Source organism: Arachis hypogaea, chromosome 5 (genome assembly GCF_003086295.3).
Source record: "Arachis hypogaea cultivar Tifrunner chromosome 5, arahy.Tifrunner.gnm2.J5K5, whole genome shotgun sequence".
NCBI lineage: Eukaryota > Viridiplantae > Streptophyta > Magnoliopsida > Fabales > Fabaceae > Arachis > Arachis hypogaea.
The window spans coordinates 55,236,729-55,253,752 of record NC_092040.1 but is presented as its reverse complement, the minus strand read 5'-3'; the positions used below and the strand labels follow the sequence as shown (position 1 = coordinate 55,253,752).

Sequence of the window (17,024 nt, the reverse complement as noted above, 5' to 3'; positions counted from 1 at the left end):
GAACTTATTTAAAACCTAAACCTAAAATTCAAATTCAAACTAGACCAAAACAAAATCAAATCTAGTTCAAATCAAATCTTTTCTAATGACTCATAATTAGCTAATGATCTTTTTTGTAATTGAAATTTAGAATTTGGTGTCTTGCTTTGTTAAAATTATGGGCTTGCAATTTCAATCTTGGACTAATAAAACACCTGAAGTTGGAGAGATTAGTGAAGAATTGTGAAGTTCTTGGATGATAGCTCAAGCCATGTGTTATATGCAAGGGAAGCAAGTAGAACACATGACTTGAAAAGTGGCCACCGGAACTGTTCCAAGCCCATGCATTATACGCATGATGTCTTGACGATCAGGTTTTCTATCGGTAAAGAATCTTAAAAATATAATCGCGTTGTGAGTATAGTTTCTAAACCAATAGAAAATCCTTTTCGTACAAAAGTTTTGGTTGTCACAAGTAACAAACCCCTTTGAAATTGATAACCGAAGTATTTAAACCTCAGGTCGTCTTCTCAAGGAATTGCAGGGAGGTATGATTTATTATTGGTTATGGAAAAAGATATGTTTTTGGGGTTTTTTAATGTATAAGAAAAAAAAACAAGAATAGTAAATGGCAAAAGAAATAAACTAATAACTAGAAAAGCTCTTGGTAAGGTATGAGAACTAGAAGTCCTATCCCAGTTATCCTTATCAGTTGTGATGAGAATTGAATTTTTCTCCCACTAAGTCAACCTCTAACTATGAAGGTAAGTCAAGTGGATGAATTAATTTTGATTCCTTAGGTCCTAGTCTTTCCTTGGAAAAGGCTAGAGTTATTGGAACTCGAATTAATTCTTGAAGAATTCCAATTTTCAATCAACAATAGTTTGATAACTCAAGTGTCTCCAATGACTCAACCAAAGCTAAAAGGAAAAAATATAAATTATTTATATGAATAAAAGAAAGCAATCATTACTCAGAAATACCTCAAATCATATTAAATGAAGATATCAATTCTAACATGGAAAAGTTCATAAAGTAAATTGGGAGAATAAATAAAAAGAACATTAAACCTGGAACTTAGAAGAAATTGTAAGTTGAAATAATAAGAAATCCTAAATCCTTTAAGAGGAATCCTAATCCTAATTTTAAGAGAGAGGAGAGAACCTCTCTCTCTAAAAACTACATCTAAATTCTGAAAAGTGAATTATGATCTGATATCCTGAGTCTCTGCATGTTCCCTGACTTTAATCTATGTTTCTGGGCCGAGATCTGGGTCAAAACGCGGCCCAAAATCGTCTTCAGCATATTCTGTAATTTCTGCAGATCGCGCATGTCACGCGTACGCGTCGGTCACGCGTACGCGTCATTCAGTGATTTTTCTTTCCACGTGTGCGCGTCAGGCACACGCTCGCGTCGTTTGCACGAACTCCAATCCACGCGTACGCGTCGCTGTGATTTTGTCCAATTCGCGCGCACGCGTCGGCCATGCGTGCGCGTCGCTGTCCGTTGGTTGTCTCCTTTATTTCTTGTGCTCCTTCCCTTTTTGCAAGCTTCCTCTCCATTCTCTAAGACATTCCTGCCCTATGAAACCTGAAACACTTAATACACGGATCACGGCACCGAATGGTATGAAGGAGAATTAAAATATACAATAAAAGGATTTCTAGGAAGCAAGTTTTCAACCATAGAACTAAACTAGGAAGGAATTGTAAAATCATGCAAATCATATGAATAAGTGGGCAAAGATTTGATAAAAACCACTCAATTAAACACAATATAAATCATAAAATAATGGTTTATCATGTCTCAAGTATAACGCATGGTTGGAGGTTTCCTACTGGAAGTGTAATTTAGCCCATGCGTTATATGAATAGTTTTTTTTTTCCTAGAAGTGCTTTTTGTGGCTTGAGTGTGGCTGCCTTCAATGTAGGAGGAGGTGTGACTAAGTCCACTCAAGAGATATACATTTTGTTGGAAAGCTCTAAATGTTAGCTTTCTAACGCCGTTGGAACTACTATATTTAGACATCTCTAGCTCATTTATGCTCATTGGAGCATAAAGAGGTCAGAGGGATCAGAGCTGCGTTAGATACATGGATCTTTGCGTTATACGCATGGTTCAATTGGATTTGAGATGGGATTACATTCAACACAGGAGGAAGCTGCGTTAGACGCATGTTCACTATTATTATATATCATTGGAAAGCTCTGAAAGTTGACTTTCTAATCCCGTTAGAACCACTTCATTTAAACCTCTATAGTTCAAGTTATTTTTACTGGAGTATGAAGAGGTCAGGGTTGCAAATTTTCTTTGAACTTTCCTGGGATTGTTTTCAATTCTTGGTTCCCTGGGGTTGCTTCCTTTTGCATGCCACCTTTTTTGGTTCTTCCTGGAGCTTCTTTGGTTGTCCTTCTCTTCCTTTGTTTTTGTCTAAAATCTTTTATAATTTTCTATACATACTAAATCTTAAAGCAACTCCAAAAAATATTAATTAAAGCATACAAAATCTCAATTATATCAAGGAAATGACTAACTTTATTCATGAAGATAATAAAAAAAAATAACTAAAGATGTTCATGTATAAATTATCTCATAATTTTACTAGCTAGTAAGATACAAGAAGTCCCCTAGAAGGCCAACTAAGAAGAGAGATACTAACAGAGATGCTCCAAAAGTCAATTTTGATCCATGTAGAACAAAGAGGAAATATACTCAAGTAACATCATGCAAATTCTGTCTTCAAGTGAGTTCTTAAAATACGTTTGTATTATTAGATTTTCATATACAAATTTTTGTTTTTAAACTACTGTTTACCAACATTATACATAGGTCGGCCACAATTCAAGAAATTTTAAAAGAAAGAAGGAGTTACTGGCTGCAAGTCCAAATCAGGCTTTTGTAGCAGTTGGCGCATGACAAGATCAACTCAAGTAAATGTAGTACAAGCAGGAGCAAGAACATCGGGTAATACATAAGCAGGTTATTTTGCTACTTTATTGTAGACCTTACCTAAGGCTCCTTTTAATGGTCTTTTGTGGATCAAGTGTGTTGAACATTTATTACAGATTATGTTTTTCAAAATCATTCTCTGAGTCAATGTCAGTTATATTTGTTGCATTCTGTTTTCTACGATTGTCAATCAAATTAGTGACTATCTATTTTAATCCTTAGCTCTAACATAACACTGCCATTTAATCATTTAAGATGCAGAAAGGAAATCAAATTCCATTTCACTGAAGGTTCAATTACATAATAATTACGAGGTATAAAATTATGGTTCAACAAAGAATACATTAGCAGCTAACAACCATCATCCAACTCCATACCTAAACTCTTGAGTTATATCTTCATAAGAATGTACATGAAAAACATCAAGCACAACAATAACCCAAATGAAATATCAACAATCCAAATCCTCAAAGCCTTGATTTCATCTTCTATCTCTTCCATCTTCACCAGCATGCTTAGATTCCACTCCGTGTCTTCAAAAACATACTAATGCTTATTTTGTTGTCTCCCAATCACAGCTCTTGTCAAACTTTACCACTCATCATCAATCTCATCAACCCACCAAAAACAATTGCAAGCATGGGTTTATAAAATAACATCACTATTTAACTGATAAATAGGTACCCGTTAAGACAACACTAAACCTCACAAATGTCGCCCACCTTCCAGAAAGGACATTGAATACTCGAACCACAGTAGCATCTCCAATTCAGAATTTCTCATGCTTCTTTTTCGAACTTGAATCTCCTGAAAAGCTCCAATTGCTGTTAATCAAAGGGCTTGCTCTTTTCCTTGACATGGTCTATGACAAATCTTTCGGAGTAGGTGTTGAATTTGGAGTGAGAACGACACAAAAAGCTTTGGTTGGTATCTTGCACAATATCAAAATTAGAAAAATAGGATTACAAATTGAAATTAACATGTCATGTCACAATGGTACATCGTGGACATTATGTCAAGCACATTCATGGTTTTGTCAATTTTGACAAACAGCTAATCTTATATGGATATCAACCTAGTTTCGATCAATTATGGATCTTTTGGTCAGCGACTATATCTTCTATGAGTATTTTTGGTGGTTAGTCTTTATTTAAATATAAAAATTTTGAGTAGTAAATATCACATCTTAAATTATAAACTAAAAAACATAAATCAATCAATAAAGCATAAGAAGAACGTTAAATCTAACAAAAATGTTATATACACATTAAAAAATAGTATTTATGTAAATATATATATAATTTAACTTATTTTTAATACGTATTTTATATTTTAACAGAAATGCGATGGTTAATGATTTTGGGTATCATCGTTGAAAAATAAATTGTAAGGACCTGCACCTTTGTTAACCAACAAATAAAAAAAAAATTCATCTAAATATGTGATCATCGTTATTTACATCTGTTAAAGAAGAACATTAAATCTAACATATATGTGGCATTCGCAGAAAGATGCTGTGTGTATTTCAATCTCAATAAACAATGTATATACCTAACTCAGCCACTGAACTTCCGCATGTGAAAAATATGACTTCTACATCGTGGTAAAGGCCTACTAATAAATATCATAAAAGTAAAAATTAAATACGGTATGGTGAAGCGAGGTGGCTTGCAAATAACTGAGGGAGCTAAGCTCCAAAAAGCAGAAATAATAACGGTTAGAGATTTACATCCTATAGAAGTTAGAAGTTAGAAAAAGTTATGATCCAAAAAATAAAAAATAAAAAATAAAAAATAAAGTTACAAGAAGCTAACAAAGACAAAATTTTATGGCATAGTTTAGATGTTTCACTTTTTCGTGTGAAATTTGAATCTTTAAAATGAAAAAGTTAATAAAATAATAAAATAAAAAATTAATTATTATTAATTTTGTAACTTTTATAAAATACATTTTTTATTATCTTAATTTAAAAATAATAAATTTTTTAATTTATCATTTTACTTTACCAATTTTCTCGCTCCATTGGTCTTATGTGGTAATTCTCCCTGTCATACTCACAAAATGTACAACTTTAGATCTTGACGGTTCAATTGAAAAGAAGCCTCCGAAACTCTTCTCTTTTCAATCCATAATTCCATACTAAAGCAACTTAGGGTAAAAAACAGAAATAAGTCAAGGGAGAAAATAATTTACGTGAATCAGCCAAAACGAAAACTGCTTCATGAATCTACCAATGTATATTTATATATAGTTCGAACCACCTTGATTTGAACTCCATTTTTACATAATTCGAACCAACTTGGTTCGAATTATACACAAACACACACATACTAATTCGAATCAACTTGGTTCGAATTACATGGTATAATTCGAATTATGCTGTTAAAAAATTAATAATTTATTAAAAAAATGTTATTAAAAAATTTAATAAAAAAATTAATAATTTAAAATTAAAAAAATATATTTTATTCTATACAAAATAATTTTAAAAAATGGCTTAAAAAATGTTAGAAGTACTATAAAAATTTGTAATGTCCTAATGACTTAGGACATTAAAGAAATACTCTACGTAGTCACTAATAATTTAGAAATTAAAGAAAAAATATTTTTATCATGTATTTACCTAAATCACTAAAATATTATAAACTTTTATAGTACTCATAACATCTTTTAAGCTATTTTTTAAAATTATTTTGTATAGAATAAAATATATTTTTAATTATTTTATATGGAATAAAATATTTTCTTTCATTTCTAAATTATTATTGACTATGTAGAATATTTTATTTAAAATTTGAGTACATGCATATATTTACCTAAGTTATTATAACATTATAAATTTTTATAGTACTCTTAACATTTTTTAAGCCTTTTTTTAAATTCTTTTGCATAGCATAAAATATTTTTTGTAGTATAATTTAAAAAAAATTATTAAAAAAATTTATTAAAAAATGTTCATGAGCTATTAAAAATGGACAGAAAAGTATTGTATGGAATTCGAATTGATAGCTCATTAATATTTTAAAGAAGTCTCATAATTAAATATTTTGTTAGCTTTTTTTTAACGTATGAAATAAAAAATATATTTTTTAATTTTTAAATTATTAATTTTTTTAATAAATTTTTTAATAAATTTTTTAATAAATTATTAATTTTTTAACAGCATAATTTGAATTATACCATGAATTACTGTGTGTAATTCGAACCAAGCTGGTTCGAATTAGTGTGTGCGTATGTTTGTGTGTAATTCGAACCAAGCTGGTTCGAATTATGTAGAAATAGAGTTCGAACCAAGCTGGTTCGAACTACATATAAACGTGTATTGGTGGATTCATGAAGCAGTTTTTGTTTTGGCTGATTCACGTAAATTATTTTTTCGCTTGACTTATTTCTTTTTTTTTGCCCCAAAACTTAGTTTGGTAAAATTTTTATTTTTTAAAATAGTTTATAAAAGTTAAATTTTAAAAAATAATTTTTTAAAAGTTGTAGCATTTATATTTGGTAAATCAAATTAAAAATTACTTTTAATAAACACAAGCAACAACAATTACATTTGATAAAATAGTTTTTAAAATTTAAAAATATTATAATAGATAAAAATATAAGCATTAAATTTAAAAATTAGCTATGATATGAGGTTATATTAAATTTTTAAATTTTGAAAAACACAAACTATCTTAGGTGCTTTTAAAAATATCCCGATCTTTTAAAATGAGCATATGACAAAAAATGAGGAGTTTGAACTTTTATAAAGTACAAACATCTCTTCAAAAAGCTTTAGCAAACTAAGCTGGCTAAGAATTCAATGGTCCCAGAACGTTTGGATCATTAAATAGTCCCATAATAAAATATATTTTTTAAATTTTTTTAATAACTATTAAATAGTCCTTTTCTAATTTTAATTACAAATTAACCCTATATATTTTATTTAATTATAAAAACTATTTTTTATTTTATAAATTATTATTTTACCATTCATCTATTATGTTTATTAACAATCAAAATAAAAAAAATAACGAATTAGATCTTCCATTGATCGTAATAAACTTTTTGGCCATTCCAATCGATTAAAAGTTTATATTTGATCCATGACATTCGCCAAGGCTATGAAATCGTGTTTATTTAAAAATCAATCGATTAGATTGTCAAAACAATCGATTGAATTTCAGGTTTTCCATAACTCAATCGATTGTACGACAGGTTATCACAAAACAATCGATTGAAAATTGTAAGGCAGTATGGTTTTTCGCAAAAATCAATCGATTGGTCATATTACCCAATCGATTGAACGATGACTAAAATGTTGGTTTTTTAAAATTCAATCGATTTCTTATACTACCCACCAATCGATTGAATGCTCCAAAGCAACTTGAGATCTCACAATTCAATCGATTGGTTGTGTTATCCAATCGATTGAAGTCATTAAAATAATATGGATTTACCCAATTCAATCGATTGGTTGTGTTACCCAATTGATTGAAAGCTTTTACAATTTTTTTTCTGTTTCTATGCACTATAGAGATATTTTAGTTTAAATAACTCATATTTTTATGATAAAGTAATGTCATTTTCATTTATTATTTCAACAACAATGCCATACAAATTTTATGTCTTGTTGAATTATATTTTATTTTATATAATTAATTTATGTAAAAAAAATTCTATATCTTTTTATTTGTTTGCATTCTATTTTGTTCTTTTCATTTGTTTAAGATTTGACCTCTATTGAATCTTGACTAGAAAAAAAATACCATGCAATATATATCAAAGCATTTTAATAATCTGTTCATATATTGTTAAGACATATATGAAGTATATATATTAAAAAATTTTAATTAATTCTTCCTAGATTAACAATGGAAGCCCTCTTTCCAGTCCTCCATTAGAGCGATAGGACTTTTAGATTTATCATCTTCAGATTTTACAGTTTTCTCAGGAGGCACACGATTCGTTATTTTCTCATTGTAAAGCTCTAATAACGTTACTTTCATGTTGTGCTCTGCATTATCAAACATCTGTTTCACAGCTCCAGAGATGACACCAGCATCACTCGGCAATTCGCCATTCTGCACGATGAAGAGTACAGAAGGATAATTGGATTTCAATACAAAACATTTGAGCACACATAAAAACAGGAGAATATTGAATATCTCCTACACCGCCCATATCCCCTGCACCACCGTATTTCCAGTTGGGGGTGTTTGATATGAATTTCTAAAAAAGGAGGAACATTTCAAGCAACGAATACACTGTCAAAAATAAGAACATTCATTACCAGCCAATACATAATTTTCAAAAAAGGGTAAGTCAAGAGACATTATAACTATCCAGGCATTGAGTCATAAGCATGCACCACTCTCTCATGATACATAAAGAGATTGATATACGATTTTAATGGTGGGATTGAATAATTGATGATAAATTATTCACCAATTTATAATGTTAATATTAAAGAAAAGATAAGATTAGAGTATCTAAATCAAAATAAAGTTTTAAAAATTGAAGATAGAATTTTAAAGTTAAGATAGATGAATAATAAGATAATAATTTATAAAAACGATAAGAAAATTTAAAATGGCGTAGTACACAACCAATCGATTGAATTGAGCAAATTCATCTTGCTTTGATGATTTCAATCGATTGGGTAACACAACCAATCGATTGAATTGTGAGATCTCAAGTTGCTTTGGAGCATTCAATTGATTGGGTAGTATAAGAAATCAATTGAATTTTTAAAAACCAACAATTTAGTCATCGTTCAATCGATTGGGTAATATGACCAATCGATTGATTTTTGCGAAAACTATGCTGCCTTGCAATTTTCAATCGATTGTTTTGTGATAACCTGTAGTCCAATCGATTGATTTTCAAATAAACACGATTTCAACATCACGGATCAAATATAAACTTTTAATCGATTGGAATGACCAAAAAGTTTATTACGATTAATAGAAGATCTAATTCGTTATTGTTTTTTATTTTGATTGTTAATAAACAAAATAAATGAATGATAAAATAATAATTTATAAAATAAAAAATAGTTTTTATAATTAAATAAAATATATGAGATTAATTTGTAATTAAAATTAAAAAAAGATTATTTAACAGTTATTAAAAAAACTTAAAAAACATATTTTATTACGAGACTATTTAATAGACAAAAAGTTCTGAAACTTCGAATCAGTGCCAACTAAGCTTAAGTTGCTAACTACACTTGCTTCGTTCAATCCACAGTACAATTAAAAATAGGATTGTCAATTAAAAAATTTAAATAACAAATTGAATATTCATATTCTAAAATAATTTAGTCACCAACAAAATATTCTAAAATAATTTTGTACGAACCAACCTCGTTAATCCATTTAAGTAGTAGTACTATTTTATTTTAATTCCATGCATGGAATTCTCCTCCAACTACAACAAACACACACAATCAAGAGAAAAACCAAAGAGACAGTGTGCGTTGGTCACTTCTTCTTGAGGGCTTGTTCAAAGCCTCTAATACAGGTAACAAACCAACCCCATCTCATCAAAATTCGATCTTTCCCTTGGGTTTTATTCCATTCCCGCATTGAATTTCGCAGCTTGTGACAAAAAAAAGGGGAAATTAATTGGGTTCTCTGTTCTGTTTTTGTTGGTGCCGTTTTGTTTCTGTGGGTCGCTGATCCTCTTTTGTACTTAAAAGTGAGAGAACTGTCACATCTGAAACGCATTAGTTCTCTTTTTTTCTGATCATCTTTCATAACCAACTCCTGATTCAAAGCAAGAAGCTTCCTGATCTGTTTCTGTGCTTGATCTCAAAGCTTTGTCCCTTACCTCACACAGCACTGTCTTCTTATCCTTTTTGTTTTTTTTTTCTCCTTTCACCGCTTTCGATTATGGTTTCCTTGTGCTTCATTCCTTCGTTCATTACTGGTTGCAAAAAAATAAGATTCTGAGGTAAGTCTTGTCTTCTTATTAGTTCTTGTTTCTTTGTTCTGGGTCGGTTCTGTTGTTTTGGATAATAATAATAATAAACAAGAATGAAGTATTGAATTAAGATTCGAAATCTGATTAAGATTTGAAAAATCTTTGAAGAATGGAGGAAAGGAGGTTTGTATGCAAGTATTGCAGTAAGAAGTTTCCTTGTGGCAAGTCTCTTGGGGGTCACATAAGGACTCACATGATGAATGAACACTCTCTATCAGCAACAATGCCCTATGCTAATATCAATTCATCTTCTTCTTCTTTAATACTCGAGTTTGAATATCCTAACAGGAAGAGGAAGCACGATTTCTTGGCAACTAATGGTTCTAATTCCAGCTATGGCGGTAGTGGATATGGTTATGGACTCAGAGAGAATCCGAAGAAAACAAAGAGTTTTGTGGATGCCAATCACAAGAAGTTATGTAAAGAATGTGGAAAAGGTTTTCCATCGCTTAAGGCTCTCTGTGGTCACATGGCTTGTCACTCAGAGAAAGAAAGAGGAACCAATTCCAATTCCAATAATAGGTTTCAGTTTGAATCCAATTCTGGGATTAGTGAGAAGCAGAAATTGGTTATGGATAGTCATTCTGATACTGAAACCTCTGTTCCAATTAGGAGATCCAAGAGGATGAGATTCAGGAACCTCTCCAAAAACAACCGCAAACCTTTTTGTTCTTCTTCTTCTTCTTCTTCTGTGTCCGAGGTTGAGCAGGAGCAAGAAGAGGTTGCTAGGTGTTTGATGATGCTGTCCAAGGATAACTCCTACAAGGGTCAATTCGTGCTTTTCGCTGAGTCGTCTGATAACAAGTCGATTGTTCTTGAGGGGAAATCGCCTTCTGTTGACACCTACAATAAGGTTATGGTTGTGGATCATGAGAAGAATCAACACAAGGGGGCTGAGATTGGTTATAATTCGGACAATTCGGATTCAGGCTATTTCAGATATGGTCCCAAGAAGAATGTAGATTCTGATGATGATGATGGTGAAGTTAACAACAATGTTGATTCAAGGAGTGGTGTAAGAAGCAGAAACAATTCCTTGTTCAAGAAAATGGCAGCTGCCAACGATTCTTCGAGCAAGAAGAAGAACAAACCAAATGGCATTACCGGTTTCAGTGACAAGCATTGGAAGGTTGAGTCTTTCACAACTGAAGATTTCTCTGCATTTGAAATCGATGAGTTTAATAACAACAGCACAGACACTGATTCATACCCTGCAGCAGCTGCTAATGCATCAAAATCTCGCTGCAACAAGAAGATCAACGAGAACAACAAGGGTAAGACTAAGAAAAAGAGTAAGAAGAAGAAGTTGAAGTCAAAGAAGAACAAGGAACATGAGTGTCCAATTTGCAACAAAATGTTTAGGTCAGGACAAGCATTGGGGGGTCACAAAAGATCACATTTTGTTGGAGGATCTGAAGAGAACACACTGGTCATTAGGCCAGCTCCTGCTACAGTTGCTCCATGCCTAATTGATCTCAATTTACCTGCTCCTGTTGATGATGCACCTTTTTGAATCACAAACTTTTTTAGATTGCATTATTTTGGTTAGGAAATAATTGATTTGAGAATTATATTATTCTCTTTATCATTGATTCAATTGGTGTTGAGAATGTTTCTCTTTTCATGTTACCGGCGGAAATGTTGAAAACATTGCTCTACTAATTCAATTATATGGTTAGTCTATAATATTTACTCAAATATTAGCATATTTAATAATTTCTAAACCCAGTGTCCAGATTTTCAGTTCATGTGTTTTCAATCCGTGACTAGTCTTTGGGAAGCACGACTATGAAAAAAGGATTTCAAGTTTCTCTTTCTAAATCAAACTCTGACCAAAACTTGCTTTTTAGTTACGTGTTGTTCTTGGAAAAGATCAGAACCAACAACCACCTTTAAATAGAGCTATGAAGGTGCTAATCAGAAAGTTAGTACAAATGGTAAAATCTTGGAAGATATTATTATTATTATTATTATTATTATTATTATTATTATTATTTTCTGCTTTGAGAGCTTTTTAGTAGACGTCTATAAATTCTCATAAGTGTTTACTGAGTCGGGAATCATGGGTATTGTTGAATACGCTTAAATTTAAGTGTACCATAACATAGTGCTATAAAAATGGTTTAAGAAAAAAAAAATGAAAAATATGATAGGATGTGGGAGAAGCATTTAGAGAGGTTAAAAAAAGGAAATGGTTTTCTTAAAGATTAATAAAGCCATATAATAATGTTACTTAATTAGATACAAAGTACAAGAATGTGTGGTGTCCAAGTATAGTGTACGTTGGAATTAATGGCATGATGAAATTGACATGACACTATGGTCAAAGGCCCTCGAGGCCGCGACATGTGCGGCGACCAAGAAGGGTATACAAAGAGAGAGAGAGGAGGCTGCTTAATGCTTATGCTTAGTTCCCTCATCACCACAGAGTTTTAATTCCCTTTGTTTTTAACGAGTCCTAATCCTTTGCTAGTGAAAAAAAGCATGTGCTTCTTGAATTTTTCTTGTGGTTGAAACATTTGTTTGACGCACCATGGGAAAATTACTTTTTATTAGAACCATCATGATTCAAGAATCACCGACTCACCCTTCCTTTGTTAGTATTATCATTATTAAAGCAAAAGATTTAGGGTAACTTAGATAAATAAAAAGTTTGTAAATAAAAATTATACAAAATTTTGTTATATTACAGTTGTTTCGAGGGTTATCTGAAATAATGATTTGAGCTTGAACATAAGGTCCAGGCTCCTTTTGAGGCAGCGTCTGAGTTGTACAGGTGCTGAAGTGCCGCAATCCGAGTTCCTCGTGAGGAGGAGGGGGTGGTAACTGCACAAGTCGGACGCTGCCTCAAATAGAGCCTAGACCTCACGTTCAGACCCAAATCACCATTTCAAGTAACCCTCAAAACATTGGTGTCATTGCTAGGGACCTAGAAGTCTACTTCTATCTGTGGCGGATGAACAATTTGAAGATGGACATACGGCTTCTGAATCTGAGCCAAAGCCTCACAACGACGAGAGAGCACTCGTGATACCTCCCCAACAAGAGAGAACGAGTGGTCCACATGGGGAGGGAATGTCAGGAAACCCTCATCCACGTCGAATTCATTCAGAAGTCCATCCACCCGAAGAAGAAGAACCTCCTCATCCGATGGAGATATTAGGACTCGTACACGGGCATCGCGGCCAATTGGAACAACTCGAGCAGGAGGTTAAACAGTAATGAGAAGCAGAAAGAGAATTACGAAAAGAAAGACGATGACGAAGAGAGCTGGAGGAAAAGCTCTTGAAATTAGAGGCTGACCTTCGAAGTTGGAGCAATCAGACGGGTTGGGAGGGAATTCCTTTCGAACGGGAGGATCTATTCATTGAAGAAATCATGCGAGCCAAGGTTCCCAAGAACTTTAAAGCCCCCGACATGGATCTCTATGACGGAACGACTTACTCGAGACATCACCTTAGTAATTTCAAAAGTTGGATGTACCTGTCTGATGCTTCGATGCAACTCGTTACAAGGCCTTCCCGACAATGTTGACTAAAGCAGCAATGAAGTGGTTTGACAACTTACCACCCATATCAGTAACTTGCTTTAATGACCTGACAAGGAAGTTCCTTACTCAATTTTCAGTTCAGAAAGATAAAGTCAAACATGCTCCCAAGTCTCCTAGGGGTTAATAAAAAAAGTTGGAGAAATACTCTGATACTATATGAAAAGATTCAACAAAGCTTGCTTGGGAATACAAACTTACCTCTTGAAGCAGGGATAATGGGGTTGGTTAATGGCCTTAGAGAAGGGCCGTTTTTCTAATCTATATCCAAGCGACACCTAACTTCCATGTATGAAGTACAAGAGCGGGCAGAGAAGTATATTAACATAGAAGGGAACTCCTAACTTAGAGAAATAGTCCCAAGGTCAATCCTTCCCTACCAAGCTCAAGACAAGGAAAAGGAGACAAAGAAAAAGCAGGAGTACAATTCAGAGAAACCTCAGACATATCACAACTACTCCCCCTCCGAATTTCTTGTTGATGTCTACAGAGAGATCTGTCACACTGAAAAACTTTCACCTCATCGCCCCATCAAGCACAAAAAGGCTGAAAGTCGGATAGAATATTACGAGTACCACAAGTTATATGGACATTCTATCAATGACTGTTATGATCAAAAGAATGTCATAGAAAAGCTAGCCAGAAAAGGTCAGCTAGAAAGATACCTCACAGAGAGGTCGGATGACCAAAGGAAAAGAAAAAGAGATGATGACGACGGACGACGGTGAGATCAACCCCCATAAACCGTTGATAGAAACATACACATGATAAATATAGGATTTGCAGGAGGAGGAATTACTAAGTCCTCACGCAAAAGGCATCTCAAAGAAGTGTATCAAGTTAGGGAAGATAGTAGATTTTCTTACTTACCTACAATCTCCTTCACCAAAGAAGATGCGCAAGGGATGACACCTGGTCATGACGACCTTGTGGTAATTACAATGATTCTTGATAATTGAAACCTCCATAAAACTTTGGTAGACCAAGAGAGTTTGGCCGACATACTATTTAAACAAGCTTTTGACAAGCTCGGACTAGAAGAAAAGGACTTGAAGGCATACCCAGACAACCTTTTTGGGTTATGGGACATGACGATCTGACCTCTTAGTTTTATCTTGCTGTACACCACTTTTGGAAAAGGCACGAAATCAAGAACTTTAAGCATTGACTACATTGTGGTTGACGTCATATCTATTTACAATGCCTTAATAGGTTAGACCATCTTAAACTGACTAACTGTTGTTGTCTATATACCCTACCTATATATAAAATTCCCAATTGCAGAAGGATTTTCTAGTGCAAAAGGAGACCAGAAATTAGTAAGAAAGTTTTACAATGAAAGTCTAAACTTAAGAGGCAGTACAAGTGGTAAAGAAGTCAACACTATTGAGCTCAGCAGTGTCTGAGTTCGAGAAGAGCTATGTCCCAACCTGAAGGAAAGTTAGAAAAGGTGAAAATCGGAGACCAGTCAAAGAAAGTCTAAAGGTAAAGCTTGTTGATCTCTTGCAAAGGAATTCCAACATGTTCGCCTGGAAAGCCTCTGATATACCCGGTATAGATCCCGACCTCATGTCTCACAAGCTCGCAGTTTATCTAGGTTCCTGATCCGTTAAGCAAAAGTGACAAAAATTCTGTACTGAAAAGACGCAGGTCGTGAAAGAACAGGTGCAAGCCTTGCTAGAAGTTGGGTTTATAAGGGAGGTAAAATATCCTTTGTGGCTGTCTAATTTGGTCCTTGTAAAAAAAGCAAAACGGGAAATGGAATATGTGTATGGATTACACCGACCTCAACAAAGCTTGCCCCAAGAATCTATACCCTTTCCCCAGTATTGACGCCCTGGTCAACTCAGCCTCAGGGTATAGATATCTATCTTTTATGGATGCATACTCGAGATACAACCAAATCCCAATGTACAAGTCAGATCAAGACAAGACTTCTTTCATTACTCCAAAGACTAACTATTGTTATGTAGTAATGCCTTTTGGATTAAAGAATGCTAGAGCCACATACCAACGACTGATGAATAAAGTGTTTTATCTCACCTTGGAAAACTAATGAAGGTATTTGTGGACGATATGCTCGTTAAGACCAGGGACGATTTTGCTCTTTTGACCGACTTGGCCGAGGTGTTCTCCACAATAAGGAAGCATGTGATGAGATTGAATACTTCAAAATGCACCTTTGCAATGGAAGCAAGAAAGTTCTTAAGCTTCATGCTCACTCAAAGAGGCATTGAGGCCAACCCAAATAAATGCACAGACATATTAAAGATGAAAAGCCCCACTTACCTTAAGGAAGTCCAACAACTAAATGAAAGGTTAGCAGTGTTGTCCAAATTCCTAGCAGGATCAGCTCTGAAATCTCTACCCTTGTTCTCAATCCTCAAAAAAAGGAACCAATTTGAATGGACTCAGGAATGCAAACAAGACTTCCAAAACTTTAAAACATTCTTAAGCCAACCCCTAATCCTTACCCGACCTCTCTCAGGGAAATAACTTATCATCTACCTAGCAGTAGCAAGTCGGGCTATAGCTAGCCTTGGTCCGAGAAGATGAACATGGATAACAACCTGTCTACTTTGTGAGCAAATCCTTATAGGGGGCAGAACTAAACTATCAAAAGATAGAGAAGTTCACATATGCCCTTATACCACTTCCAAAAGGCTCCGACCTTATTTTCAAGCTCACATTATAAAGGTCCAAACTAATCAACCCATGAAGCATATTTTACAAAAGATAGACATTGCAGGAAGGATGCTATAATGGGTTGTAGAGCTGTTGGAATTCGACTTAAGGTATGAAACTCGAACAGCAATCAAATTCAAGTATTTGGCCGACTTCATGGCAGAATAAACTGAAGCCTGGGAAAATCTGTCAACTTGAAATTTACATGTAGATGGATCATCCAATAAAGCCGGAAGTGGAGTAGGGGTTATTTTGAAAAATGAATAGGGAACTCGAATTGAACTATCATTAAAGTTTAAGTTTTCTGCTTCTAACAATCAAGCAGAATACGAAGCCTTGCTCGCTAGCTTGAAACTGGCTAAAGAAGTTGGGGAAGAAAGGTTAATCGTGTTAAGTGACTCTCATGTGATAACCTTCCAAGTCAACGAGACTTATCAAGCTAAAGATTATAACATAAAGAAGTACTTGGACGAAGCATGAGAACAATTAGCATACTTCTCGAAAAGAGAGGTCTGACACATAGCTCGGTAATGCAATACCTGAGCTTATGCCTTCTCTAAATTAGCTAACACCAAGCCAAGGAGAAACAATAGAAGTCTGATTCAGGAAACCTTCTGATGAGTGGATATTTTATACCCTTTTTGGTACTATTTTCTTAGTGTTTTTAGTTATATTTTGTCAAGTTTTATTATGTTCTAGTAGGTTTTAGTGAAAATTCACATTTTGGATGCTACTTTGAGTTTTTGTGTTTTTCTTATGATTTTAGGTGATTTTTGGATGAATTTGGCAAGTTTTGGCAAAGGCTGATTCAGAAGCAAAGAGAGGATAGCAGATGTTGTCAAATCCTAACCTCTGTGCATTTCAACATGCATATTTTGAGTTACAGAGGTCCAAT

General features: G+C 33.6%; 1 protein-coding gene across 2 annotated transcripts; it reads left to right on the top strand.

Annotated features, from left to right (window-relative positions):
• Window positions 1-9,321: 9,321 nt before the first annotated feature.
• Window positions 9,322-11,583, top strand: LOC112801599 (uncharacterized). Of its 2 annotated transcripts, XM_025844421.3 has the most exons (2): window positions 9,322-9,435; window positions 10,186-11,583. In XM_025844421.3, the coding sequence occupies exon 2, from the start codon at window positions 10,367-10,369 to the stop codon at window positions 11,408-11,410; it is 1,044 nt and encodes a 347-aa protein (XP_025700206.1). In that variant the 5' UTR covers window positions 9,322-9,435; window positions 10,186-10,366; the 3' UTR covers window positions 11,411-11,583. The 2 variants fall into 2 exon arrangements, with proteins under 2 accessions (XP_025700206.1, XP_025700205.1); XM_025844420.3 differs by having other exon boundaries at window positions 9,328-11,583.
• The last annotated feature ends 5,441 nt before the right edge of the window (window positions 11,584-17,024 follow it).